The following is a 12531-nucleotide window of genomic DNA, read 5'->3' as shown; positions in this document are numbered from 1 at the left end:
CTCCACAGAAGACTCAGCCAACCCATATCCAGTCTCCTGTCCCACAGAAACTATGAGATAGTAAGTATGTATTGTTTTAAGCCAATAAGTTTACAATGATTTGTTAGGAAGAAGAGACAACTAATATAATCTCTTCAGCCAGCTCTCACCTACTCTTTTTCCATAAATTCCAACTCCTCAATCACCAAGAAACCAAATATTTTTTCTTGGGTCATCTACCAATTATTTTCCCAGATGATGACTTTAACAATATGTTTTTGAATAAATAATGCTGTTTCTAACATTACACAAGCATAAAAATTGAAATGACTTAAAAAAAAAAAACTAGAAAAGCAGATTGTCAATGTTTAAACATGGATAGCAATGGGGCTGAATGTTTTCAGAGAAATACATTTTAGTCCTTATTTATGTTTGTCCAGACATAATTTAAGTTATTAAAATGTTTTTCAGTTAACTCATGAAATTTTACACCTGTCTTTGACCTATTTGTACATTACAAAAGATACATTGTTTTTTTTTTTTTTTCTAAGATGCATTGTTGAATTTCCTTTGTAAAAATATCCTTATTTGGGGGGATAAATATGCTTACCTGTATGACAGGTACCAAAACAATATTGTGGTAGATTATAGGAACAAGGAGGCCATAACATTGAGTCACAGCTTGAAGGGCATAATTGGAATCATTTAGGTAGTTGCTAAGTTCCAATGCCACTAATATTCTCTCACATTCAATTAATCTAGCAATCTGTAAAAAAAAAAAAAAAAAGAAACAGATACTGTTACTCAAAGTGAACATCAAGTGCTTCACCAATGTGTCTCTAAGGAGAAGAAAGGGTAGGAAATGTGATCCTTGTGGCTTAACAACATGTTAGTATGTTAAAATGTTGATATGAAGAAAATCTAAATTCAAGAACAATTCTAACTCCACAACAATGTTATGTATAGATAAGACAACCTTAGACTTAAACTTCAGAACATTTTATAAATAATACAAATACCACTAGTAATGAAAAAGGGACCAATCTTTTTAAATTTTTAGGTAAAACTAAAACTTGGCTATATTTGGTCAGCCCAGGTAGCTCAGCGATTTAGCGCCGCCTTCAGCCCAGGGTGTGATCCCGGGGACCTGGGATTGAATCCCACTCAGGCTCCCTGCATGGAGCCTGCTTCTCCCTCTGCCTGTGTCTCTGCCTCTGTGTGTGTGTGTGTCTCTCATGAATAAATAAAATCTTTTTAAAAATTTTTTAAAAATTAAAAAATAAAACTTGGCTATATTTTAATGTTAGAAAAAAATCAAGCTTTTTCAAAACATAAATTGTAACAAATCATAATTAAAATATTTGTCTCTAATTTTGCCCCCATTGACTAACAAAGTCCCATTTTCTTTCGGGATTTGTGAAAAAAAAAAATGGTAAATTTTCAGTAGACCAAATTAATCTTCTATTATACTTCTGCTACTTAAATAAAAATGGTAGCAAAATAGAAATTATGATTAAATGCTACTTTAAAAAAGTAGAGATCCTATCCTACTTTTCCTTCCCTTTCCCGAAGGAAGATTTCACTATATTTCTTCTCTCTCTTTTTTTTTTTTTTTTTTTTTTTTTTTAGTTTTTATTTATATGAGGGAGAGAGAGAGAGCAAGCACACGAGTGGGAGGAGAGGGAGGGAAGCCAACTCCCCTCTGAAAATGAAGCCCGATGTGAAGCTCCATCCCTCGACCCCAAGATCATGACCTAAGCCAAAACCAAGAGTCAGACACAACCTATTGAGCCATTCAGGTGCCCCTGTTTTTCTATATATACATACAAAATTACATACAAAGAAATTTATCAGTGGCAACCAGAAATTTCCAGGAGTAAATTTTTAGTAGAATGGTAACCCAGCATTCTGAAATTCATTGAAGTACTTAAAGATGGTCTTTATAAAGGCAACATAGTATGAACAGGATGTTGTTTGTAAGTGCTTGGGCTCTGTAAGACTGTGAACTTACCCTGGACAAAAGGGCCATGGCTTGTTTGTTTGTTTTTTCATTTTTGTATCCAAAGACACTGGCAAAGTCTCATGTAACAATTTATTGGTTGATTAATTAATAAATGCATGGGTAGGAAAAAGCAACTGTAAAAAACAAATACATTGAAAAAAACCTCGATGTGCCTAAGATTTCCTTCTATAGAAGGAAAAAGGAAGAGGGAGAAAGAAGAGTGATGTTCAATCTAGAATGAAAAAATAAAGCAAAGGATTGTTTTTAAAAGCGAGATGTTAAGAGTTGAAGGTTGTAGATGTACATACAGCAATGTTTATAGCCACCCTGAGAATCCAGCAGTAGGAGATAGGTTACATTCCTGCCTCTATTCAGGAATGCAGTATTAAAATGAAAAACACTTTAGTATGAAAACAAATACTCGTTGACGTTCTTCACCCCAGAAAGGCAACAGTACCTAAGAGAGAAACACAGGAGAAACTAGCCAAAATAGGCAAGATCACACCAGATGTCATCTTTATATTTAGATTTAGAACCAATTTGGGTGGTGGCAAGACAATTAGCTTTGGCATGATTTATGATTCCCTGGATTATGCAAAGAATAATAATGAACTCAAACATAGACTTGCAAGACATGGCCTGTATGAGAAGAAGAAGACCTCAAGAAAACAGGGAAAGGAATGCAAGAACAGAATGAAGAAGATCAGCAGGACTGCAAAAAACCAATGCTGGTGCTGGCAACAAAGTGAGCTGTAGAATGGACAACGGAAGGAGTAAAGATTCTGCAGTGACTTTGTGCTGATTGTGCAGATATTTCATGAGAGAATTAATAAACTGAGAACTGTAAAAAATTTTTTTGATAAATTGATATGTATCTGCATGAAAATATCTTCAAGATAAATTACAGGGGCACTTGGGTGGCTCAGTCAGTTGAGTGTCTACCTTCAGCTCAGGTCATGATTCCAGAGACCTGGGATTGAGTCCCACATTGGGCTCCCTGCTCAGTGGGGAGTCTGCCTCTCCGTATCCCTCTGCCTCTCTGCCCCACTTGTTTTCTCTCTCTCTTGCTCTCTCACTCAAATTTTTTTAAAAAATAAATTATAAGAAATGTTAAATAAGAAAATTGTGGAATAGCAAAGAGACTGTGATGTCATTTTTATAAAATAATAACTTGCCTATGCATATTTTTAAATATCAGGGATAAAAACAAAACAAAGAAAACAAAATCAGAGTTATTTTTAGTAAGAACAGGATTATGATGCATTTCACTTTGTACATTATAACTTTTTGAATATCTGAAATTTATACTACTTTTGTAGAGACAAAAAAAATAAATTGAAAAGAAGAAAAAAATATATATGAACTTGGTCCTATGAAACCTATAAGGAATATCAAATAAACCTGCATGATCGTAAAATGACCTCTCAGCCCATTCACAAATCAGGATATGCAATCCCAAAAAAACATGAACTTGAAACATCAAGAAACAAATAAAGGGAAATTGGCACATTTTTGGTCATTTTTAGATTACTTACTTGTTGAGAGGGGAAAATCTCATTGCCTTTAATATTATCACAGAAAAGATTTTCTTCTTTAATTTTAATGTCACTTGTTACAAAAATATTTCTAAGAAAAAGGTATAAGAGGATTGAAGAAGTCTCTGCCAAAATATCTGAATGTAATCTGCAAAAGAAAGTAAATGATGTTACAGGTATACATATAAAATGATATAGCAGGTAAATGCACCTTTTTAGATTGATCTGTTCTTAATATCTACACAGTGATCCCAAAATAGCAGCAAAAATTTGTGGAATAACTTCTCTCACACTGCTGCTTAAATTAAAATTAAAGATTATGTTTAACAACTAAGAAAATGAAGCTTCTGACATATTGTGTCACAAATACATAAAAATAACTATCAGTAAAATGTTCTGGTTCTAAAGAAGTTTATATACTTCTTTTCTATCAATATCATGAAATCACTACAGATATTCAGAAACTTGGAAAATAGGCCCAATATTTCAATTAATAAACTTTGTGGAAATAAGGATCACCTATAGCAAGAGCCACCATGGGTACAGAAAAAAAGAAGAAAGAAAGAGGCAGGGAGGGAAGGATGGAGGGAGGCAGAGTCTTAATAACTCTTGGATTATTTTTAATTATCTTTCCTAAATTGCAGTCAACAGTGCCAACCATTAGCAAAACTGTGAAATCTGCAACCTTCCTTCTTTGTTTCCAATATTCCCTTCCTTGCTCTCAGCTTTACTTGGTGGCAAACTCTCTCTTCTAAGCTTCAGGTCCACCCTCCATTTCTAAAAAACAAGGAAGGATGTGACATCAGTAATTTATACTTGAGGACAAGCTGCTTCACCACCGTGTTAAACGTGGGAATTGGGATCCCTGGGTGGCGCAGCGGTTTAGCGCCTGCCTTTGGCCCAGGGCACCATCCTGGAGACCAGGGATCGAATCCCACGTCGGGCTCCCGGTGCATGGATCCTGCTTCTCCCTCTGCCTATGTCTCTGCCTCTCTCTCTCTCTCATTGTGTGACTATCATAAATAAAAAAAAAAAAAAAAAAAAAGTGGGAATTATATTTGCTAGGAGAAATTTAGTTCTCTCATTCCTGCAACTCATACTGACTCTCTCTTCACTCACATGATGATCATCAGTATCTGCACATAGGTAGGCAATGCATCCAAGCTGTTGCCTTTCGTGGCTCCATTTCCTTCCCTAAAGACTCACACGCTGGCCAGTCATTTCAATAGTGACCTCTCTAATGCTACAGATCCTGCACCCCTATTTGAAGCCATAAATCAGCCTGCCTGCCCTTGCATAGATGTCACTGGCTGCTTTTTTAGCCCTGCTACAATAGTCAGTCACTTATTCACTTATTAACTTCATTTGATTTTTTTTCCATTCAAACTAGTGTTTGCCAAATACCTACCACATAGAAAACACTATTCTAGGCCTTGGGTTAATAAAGATGAGTCAATGAGGCCTTAGCCACAAGGAATTGGGCTCTATGACAAATTCACATTATGTGATATCACCTTCGTCATTAGTCCTTTTCAGCAACACTTCCATTATTCCTCATGTCTCTTTGTTCACAATCCCAACAGCGAATGCTCTAAACCTTCTGCTCTCCATTCTACGTGCTCCTCTATCCTCCTGGCTCTACCACCATGATGTCCTTATCACAGCAATTTGCTTGTATCCTCAGTTTCTCCCTCTCCACTGTCTCCTTCCTCTCCACCCTCAAACATGCTTTCCTTGAGCCTGCCCCCCACCCCCAGGGGTCTGCCATCCTCCTCTCTACCACCAAACTTCGCATGAGTGATCTTAGCTTATTCCAGTTCTCCATTTTCAATCACTTCTTACCCAACTGCAAACGGTTTCTGGCCCATTGCACCACAAAAAAATAGCCCTCTTGAATCATCAATGGCCTCCTAACTGCCAATTTTAAAAGCCTTCATCTCAGTTTTTATCCTACCCAACCTTTCTGTAGCATTTCTTATGGAGCAAAGCCCCTGCCTGACCTTGCACTAGCATTTAACACTGTGGACCAGTCCCTCCTGGGTGATACTCTCATACTCTCACTTCCCTTGGCAATATACTTTTCCAGACTTTCACCTGCTGGACTATTCCTTTTTATAGATTAAGTTATGATAGTTGAGTCTTCTTCTTTCTTTCTTTCTTTCTTTTTTTTTTTTTTTTTATTGTAATGGAAGGGACTGACTTAAGTTTTGATTGCCAAAGCATCTACTTCAAAGAGGCATTCACTTCAAAGATGGCTTTCTCTAATCAAGATATTGCCAGTCACACAACTAGATAAAGAGCCAGGCCACCTCTCCCACTGAGGCTCCTTTGTTTTAGAAATCTTGGTTGATTTCAATACATGACAACTGGGGCCATTTGTTTATTTCTGTTCCCTTGCTTTAAATATACTCTTACTTTTTTAATTCAACAACAAAGAGTGAGCCTATGAAATCCTAGGCACCCTTGACCTCAATAAAAGCAGAACCCCAAGCCCCTGATGTCTCTCTCTCTTTACCTATGACCTTGCTGTGCGGCCCCAGGTGTGCTGTGTAATTTCCAGATCCTGTAAGTAACAAACTTTTATTTTTTTCAAAATTTCCAGATGGTTATTGAAGAGCGTCTTGCAATCATAAGAAGAACCACAAGGGCTGGTTCAGATACAGCATTGGTTATTGATAGGCTGAGACCAGCACAAAATATTTTCAGTACCCTTCCTTGTTTCCATCTCCTTGCTTCAGCCTCTTAAGTGTAAGCAATGTCCAGCATTCAACTCCAGTTTCTATCTTTTCTGCTAAACAGTTCTTCCTTGGGAGATAGCACTCGTCAAAACTTCAATGATGACCTCATGGACATTTTCTCAATCTATCTCCAGCCTTCACCTCTTTCCTAAGTGTCAGTACTAAATATTCAACCATCTACTGGGCACCTCATATCCACAAAGGCATCCTGCTGGAAAACTAAACTCAAAATATTTCCTATCAAATCCATTATCTCTTCCAAAAACTTATCCCAACTCTCTCATTCTCCTAGGACACACTATAGGCCTGCCTGCCAGTCAGGTAACAACAGCAATCCGAGTCAACTTCACTACTTCTACTCTCTTGTCCCCATGTCACATAAAAGCTTCCAAGCTCTGTGTCTTCCTTTTCTAAAGTGCCTCTCAAATCCATCCTGCATAGCACCTAGCATTTTTGTACATGGATAATGCTAAGTCTACATTTGTTTAATTGAATGGAATTATACCTTTATGTGAATAAGCAGTATCAAAGTCTTGCCTCAACCAGCATGTGCATTTAAAGTCATTATCTTTGAGGAATAAAGGGTTTATCTTCTTGTTAAAGACATTTCAGGCATTAACAAGCAGGTGAAAGAGACTGTTGTTTTGAACTTGTTGAGACAGCCTGAAATCATTAATGCTCATTTCTGAAGTTGTTCTTAATTTTTTTTTCTTTTTAAGGAAAAATGGCCATAAAGCAAAGGATGGCCTGTGGTTTTACATGGCTCCTACCAACCCGTTTGCAGTTGCTGATGGTCTAATCCTGGGAGCCTCTTCAAGCAAAGGAAAAACCTTCTTATCCTAACAGCCCACCCATCAGACCATAAATTTAACCCCAACTTGCTTGTTACAAAAGTCCCCAAAGCATATTTGTGTTTTCTAGAATAACCAACATTATCTTGGTTATTATTTGGTATCTTTGTCCCATAGCCTTCACTACTTTAAATTCAGAATGCATCTATATGTCTCCTATGCTTTTTCTGACTCTGGCAAAGAAATTTCTAACAGGAACTCAAGAACTTGGAATGTATATGCTTATTAAAACACTTATTAGAAATAGTTTTACATTGACTATCTTAACATGAAATTGAATATTAATTATAGGCTTCACACCCAACATCCATATTCTCAAGCATTAATATTTTAAAAGAATATTTCTAATTACCTTCTCTGTGTAATAGTCATTATATTGCTTAAACAAATAACAGACTGTTCATCATGATGTAGTGAAGCAACAAAATAATCCCAAACTGGTGAGAAAACTTTCTTAGACACCTCATAGTTACCAATCTGATAGGCAACCTACAACAAAGAGTACATTATTTTATGCAATATTTTTATTTGTGAAATGTATCTTTTAAACAGGAATTTTGAGACAGTCTGCTCACACATTAGTTTCATACACAGTTATTCACATTTGTTGTTTTGTTCTACAGAGCCATAGTAAGGTATTGATAGCCACTGGCAAGGGAGGCAGGCACATTTTGAAATCTCTTTTATTTCTAAATTGCATGGAAATTTGAAACCCTGTAAGGATGTTTCAAATTCTCATAAGCAAAACAAAGATCACATCTGAGCCAAATTAATTTCATTTCCATCTATCTCAGCAGTGCACTCCATTTATTATAGACACTGTTATAATGAACAATCTGTTCCAAGAGAAACAATCAGATTTCCCAAACCCAAAATATGAAATATACTTCATTCTCTTCTGGTTTAGACTGACACTTTCAGAGCTTTTTGCAACAAAGGGTTCACAGCTAAAAAGAGTGAAAAATAAAACCGAGATGCTTCCAAGAGGCCATGATATGTTTTTAATTCAACACATTCAACATTAGGCAAAATAACTGATTGCACTGGTAAAAACAGAAGCTTACAAGAAGAAAAATCCTCAACTTATCTATTTCTTTTGGTAGAACACATTTCTTTACAGCTATTTCTTAAAATCATTCTGTTCAAATATGTACAACAATATAAAATCTCATCACGAGTTATGTGCTGCTTTAAATCCTTAATGGAAGCAGGTAAGATATAAAATACAAATAAATTCATTAAATTAAGTATGTAAATGACATGTTGCTAGAATATATTCCACTCAAGGGAATAACTTACAGGGCCAGAACTTTTTAAATCTGCCAACTCTGCACTCATAATCAACCAACCAGTAAGGTTTTATGAAGTTTCTACTCTGTGCTAAGCACTGTAAGGATAGGTTCTTCAAAGCTTAAAATGACCTTATACTCCATTAAATTCTAATCAAGTTACAGACATAAAACACATGAAATCACCAGAAAAACCATAAAGAATAACATAATAATTGTGGAGGCTGAGAAAAGGAGAAATGAAGGCTTCGAAAAGGAGTCAGGGCTTGAGTTGAACCCTCAGGTAGGAATAAGGTTCAGATGGGCATAGTTCAGACAGATCCTGAAAAGGGTCCAATAATGAAAATCACCATAGTGCATTTAGGAGAGACTGGAAAGACAGGTCAGAATTTGAAGAAAAGCAGGAAATATGATGGACAGGTAAAACAGGAACAATCTGAGAAGGCCTTGAAAATCAGGTGGAAGTATTTAAAGATGTCCAGGCACTTCATATGCATTACTGTAGTGACTCCCCATTACAGCTTTATAAGGTAAGCTCCATTACCATTCCTATTTTTCAGATAAGGAAACTGAGGTATTAAGAAGTTAAATAATTTGGGACGTGCCTGGGTGGCTCAGCAGTTGAGCATCTGCCTTTGGCTCGGAGAGTGATGCTCGCTCCAGGGATTAAGTCCCAGGGACCCTGCTTCTCCCTCTGCCTATGTCTCTGCCTCTCTCTCTCTGTGCCTCTTAGGAGTAAATAAATAAAATCTTTAAAAAAAAATTTTTTTAAAGAAGTTAAATAACTTGTACAGATATTTAGTAAAAAAGGTAGAGCCAAGACTTAGAGTGGTAGAGGAGGTCACTTCTCTGGCTGCATTGGTTAAATGAAGGAGGTAGCCTACTGGTCACTAAAACATCATATAATTTAATATGTATCATGGAAATTAATAACAAATGATATGTGAGTTGGGTAAAATTATAATTGAATGTTCTTTCTTCTTAAAATATGTCCTTCTAAAAATAATGGCATTTTCAATTAGTGAACATTGTAAAATAAGGAAAGATGACATGATAAAACTAAGGTTTGTAAATTCATCAGTTTTTGTAGGTTAACAGAGCAATGCCATGATACAAGATGGTGACCTGGTAGTAGTGAGTTGAATAGACTTTAGAGGGGGTGAGGCTAAAATGAGAAAGAAGAACTAGAAGACTAATGAAATAATTAAGTACAGTAGAGACTTCTTCCTTGATACATGACCTTCTCGTGGCTTCCAGAGCTCCACACTTGACTTTTATTTTCCCTCACATTCCTTATCAGTTGCCTTTGCAAGCTCCTACTCTTGTCCTCAATCACTTTATATTGTATGTCCCAGGGCTCAGTCTCTGGACCTTTCCTCTCTTCTATCTGTACTTATTTCCTCAGTGAAATCATCCAGCACCATGTCTTTAATGGTCACATGACTACTATCGACTCCTCCTCTCTAGACCTCTCTTCCACACTCCAGATTCATGTATCTCACTGACTACTCAATTGTTCTCTCTGAATATCTAATAAACATCTTACCTCAACATGTCTCAAAATGAATTCTGATCTCCCTTGGCCCCAAATCTACACTACCCATAGCATTCCCCAACTCAGCTGATATCAAGCCTATCCTTCCAGTTAGTCAACTAAATATCTTAGAGTCATCTTTTATTTTTCTGATTTTATTATTTCCACTAGGAACTCTTAACTCCTCTTCAAAACATATCCAAAATCTGACCACTTCTCACCACACCAACTACTATCACACTGGCCAAGCACCACCATCTCTCATTGGATTACAGAAGTAGATATGTCCCTCTGCTTCCGTCCCATCTCTATTATGGTCTATTCCTAACATAGCAGCCAGGGTAAGCCTCTGAAAATAGAAGTCACATTACGTCATACCACTTCTCAAAAACAAAAACAAAACCTCCCCAACAGTTGCCCATTTCACTCAAACTAAAAGCCAAAATTCTTACAACGACCTAGAGGTCTTGTCATGATCTGCTCCCTATCCACCTACTTACCTTTCCCTCTCTAACCAATTATTTTACTCCCCATGGGTCCCTCTGCTCCAGCCACACTGGTCTCCTTGCTGTTTATCAAACATAACCAGGTACGCTTCTGAAAACCATAGAGCTTTTGCCCTAGCTTCTTATGCAGAATGTTCTTACTTCAGAGACTCCCTCCTGCACCTCCTTTAAGTCTCTGCTCAAATCTCACCTTCTAGATGAGCCTTCCTTGATCACCCAGTTTAATACTCTGATCTACCTTCCATTTGCTCACTTCACACTTCTAATTCCTTTGGCCATACTCTACTTTTTCCTCCCATAGAATTTATCTTGTAACATGCTAGGTAATTTACTTATTTACTTTGTTTGTTGTTTATTACCTAACTCTTATGATATTTTGTTCACTTTGCTTAAAACAGTGGTTCTCAAAGTATGATCCCTGGACCATCAGCATCAACATCACCTAGGAACTTATTGGAAATGTAAAATTCTGGGCCCTACCCCAGACCTAGTAAATCAAAAACTGGTGGCAGGGCACAACAATCTGTTTAACCAGCACTGAAGGCGCACGTTCAAGGTTTAGAATCAGTAGCCTGGAGCAGTGCGTAGCACAGAGTAAGCGCACAATAATAACATGTTAAATAAATTTTAAAACCTTCTTTTTGTGGTAATTTCCCTCTACCCACAGAAGAGGAAACTCAGCAATTCTACTATAGCACAATTGACTGCCCCAGGGTAAGTGCCTGACCCAAGCTGAATGTTTTATAGCCCCCTCTGCAAAGCAAGATGGATCCCCACACAAAATGTGGTTCTGCTGTAGGCTAAAGGCACTACATGCACCATGAGAATTTCAGAGAAAGTTTATTATTCACACAAGGGGCTCCTAGGGAGTGTTGGGCAGGCGCTAGCAGGCCTGGGAAGAAATGGGTTGGGCCTTGATTAGTGGCTAAGGGAAGGAAGTGATAGGAATAAGAAAAGCTACTGACACCTGGGAGATTTAAATTTCAAAGGTGAGCTCACAGACCTCCAATCAGCCTGCCTTTGTATGGAACCAAAGGTAAAAAGAGGGGTGAAATTTAAAAACAAGTCAGTAGTCAAACATCAAAAAAGAAGTCAGACTCATTTTATTTGGTGGGCTACTCAGAATCTCTTTCCTAGGAATCTAGAATCCAGGTTAGGAGCTAGCCAGGCAGTCTCTGTTATAGCTGCAATTGAGAGAGATAAAAATGCAGGGGCTGCCATTTTTCCATTAGAGATAGAAAAGTAAATAAAGTCAGTCTTTAGGAGGAGAAAAAGAAGAAGAGAAGCAGATGTACACAGAGAACCAAAGGTAGGAGACCTACAGCGGCCGGGGACCACAGTCTTCCCAGGGCCTGGCTGCATTCTCCCAAGTCAGGCTGATTCCCTCAACTTGCAATCGGAGCCCTAAAGGAAACAGTAAATCCAAGTTACCTAAATATAGGTTATCGTTGTGGTAATGAGATTGATAAAAAAGATAGTTCAAAGAAAGAAGAAATGACATCTAGCACAGAACCTAGGACAAAACAGACAATAAATAATTCATCAATAAACAGATGAGTAGAGAGAATAGCAATATTCAGTTGGAGGATGAGAGGAAAAAGAAGAGTTGAGACTTCTTTAAAAAGCTTTAAAAACTGGATAACTATATTTTGCCTGGTAGACTTATTGTTTTTAATTTGGTCATAGAGAAAAGGCAACTCTATCAGAGTTTAATTTATATATAAAGTGAAAAAAAAAGTATGAATTTCATTCTCCTGCCACCACTATTACTGACAGACAACTCTACTGCCTAACTGATCATCAAGACCCACTGAGCAACAACAACCTAGGCAGAGAAGAGAGAGCAGAAACATGGACTCTAGAAGAACTTGTTGGAGGTTGAATACATGACTTCCTTGAACCTGAACGGAGCAGTAGAAAGTTAAGTGCTGGTATCAGGCTTACCATCCGCTACCCAAATAACCTTGGGTTACTCAATTATATGACCTCCCTGAGACACCCTTTCTCAAATAAAATGACAGGGGAAGGATTATATTTATCTCACTTTCCTCAACTATAAAATGAAAGTAATACCACTACCTCACTAGTTATTATAAT

The 12531-nt window shown here is 37.3% G+C and overlaps 1 protein-coding gene across 15 annotated transcripts in view; it reads right to left on the bottom strand.

The window, feature by feature from the left end:
* The window catches only part of CFAP54 (cilia and flagella associated protein 54), a 297401-nt gene that overhangs the window by 192231 nt on the left and 92639 nt on the right, over positions 1 to 12531 (bottom strand). For all 15 annotated transcript variants that reach the window (XR_005370580.1, XR_005370581.1, XR_005370582.1 and 12 more), the window contains 3 exons: positions 7458 to 7594; positions 3517 to 3664; positions 590 to 745 (listed from right to left, as the gene is read on the bottom strand). Coding sequence is in view for 11 of the 15 variants with exons in the window: in XM_038558716.1 (XP_038414644.1) it covers positions 590 to 745; positions 3517 to 3664; positions 7458 to 7594 (441 nt within the window). In the remaining 4 variants the exon portion in view is untranslated. The remainder of the gene's footprint in view (positions 1 to 589; positions 746 to 3516; positions 3665 to 7457; positions 7595 to 12531) is intronic.

Source organism: Canis lupus, chromosome 15, assembly GCF_011100685.1.
Source record: "Canis lupus familiaris isolate Mischka breed German Shepherd chromosome 15, alternate assembly UU_Cfam_GSD_1.0, whole genome shotgun sequence".
Classification (NCBI taxonomy): domain Eukaryota; kingdom Metazoa; phylum Chordata; class Mammalia; order Carnivora; family Canidae; genus Canis; species Canis lupus.
This window is presented reverse-complemented; position numbering and strand designations above follow the sequence as displayed.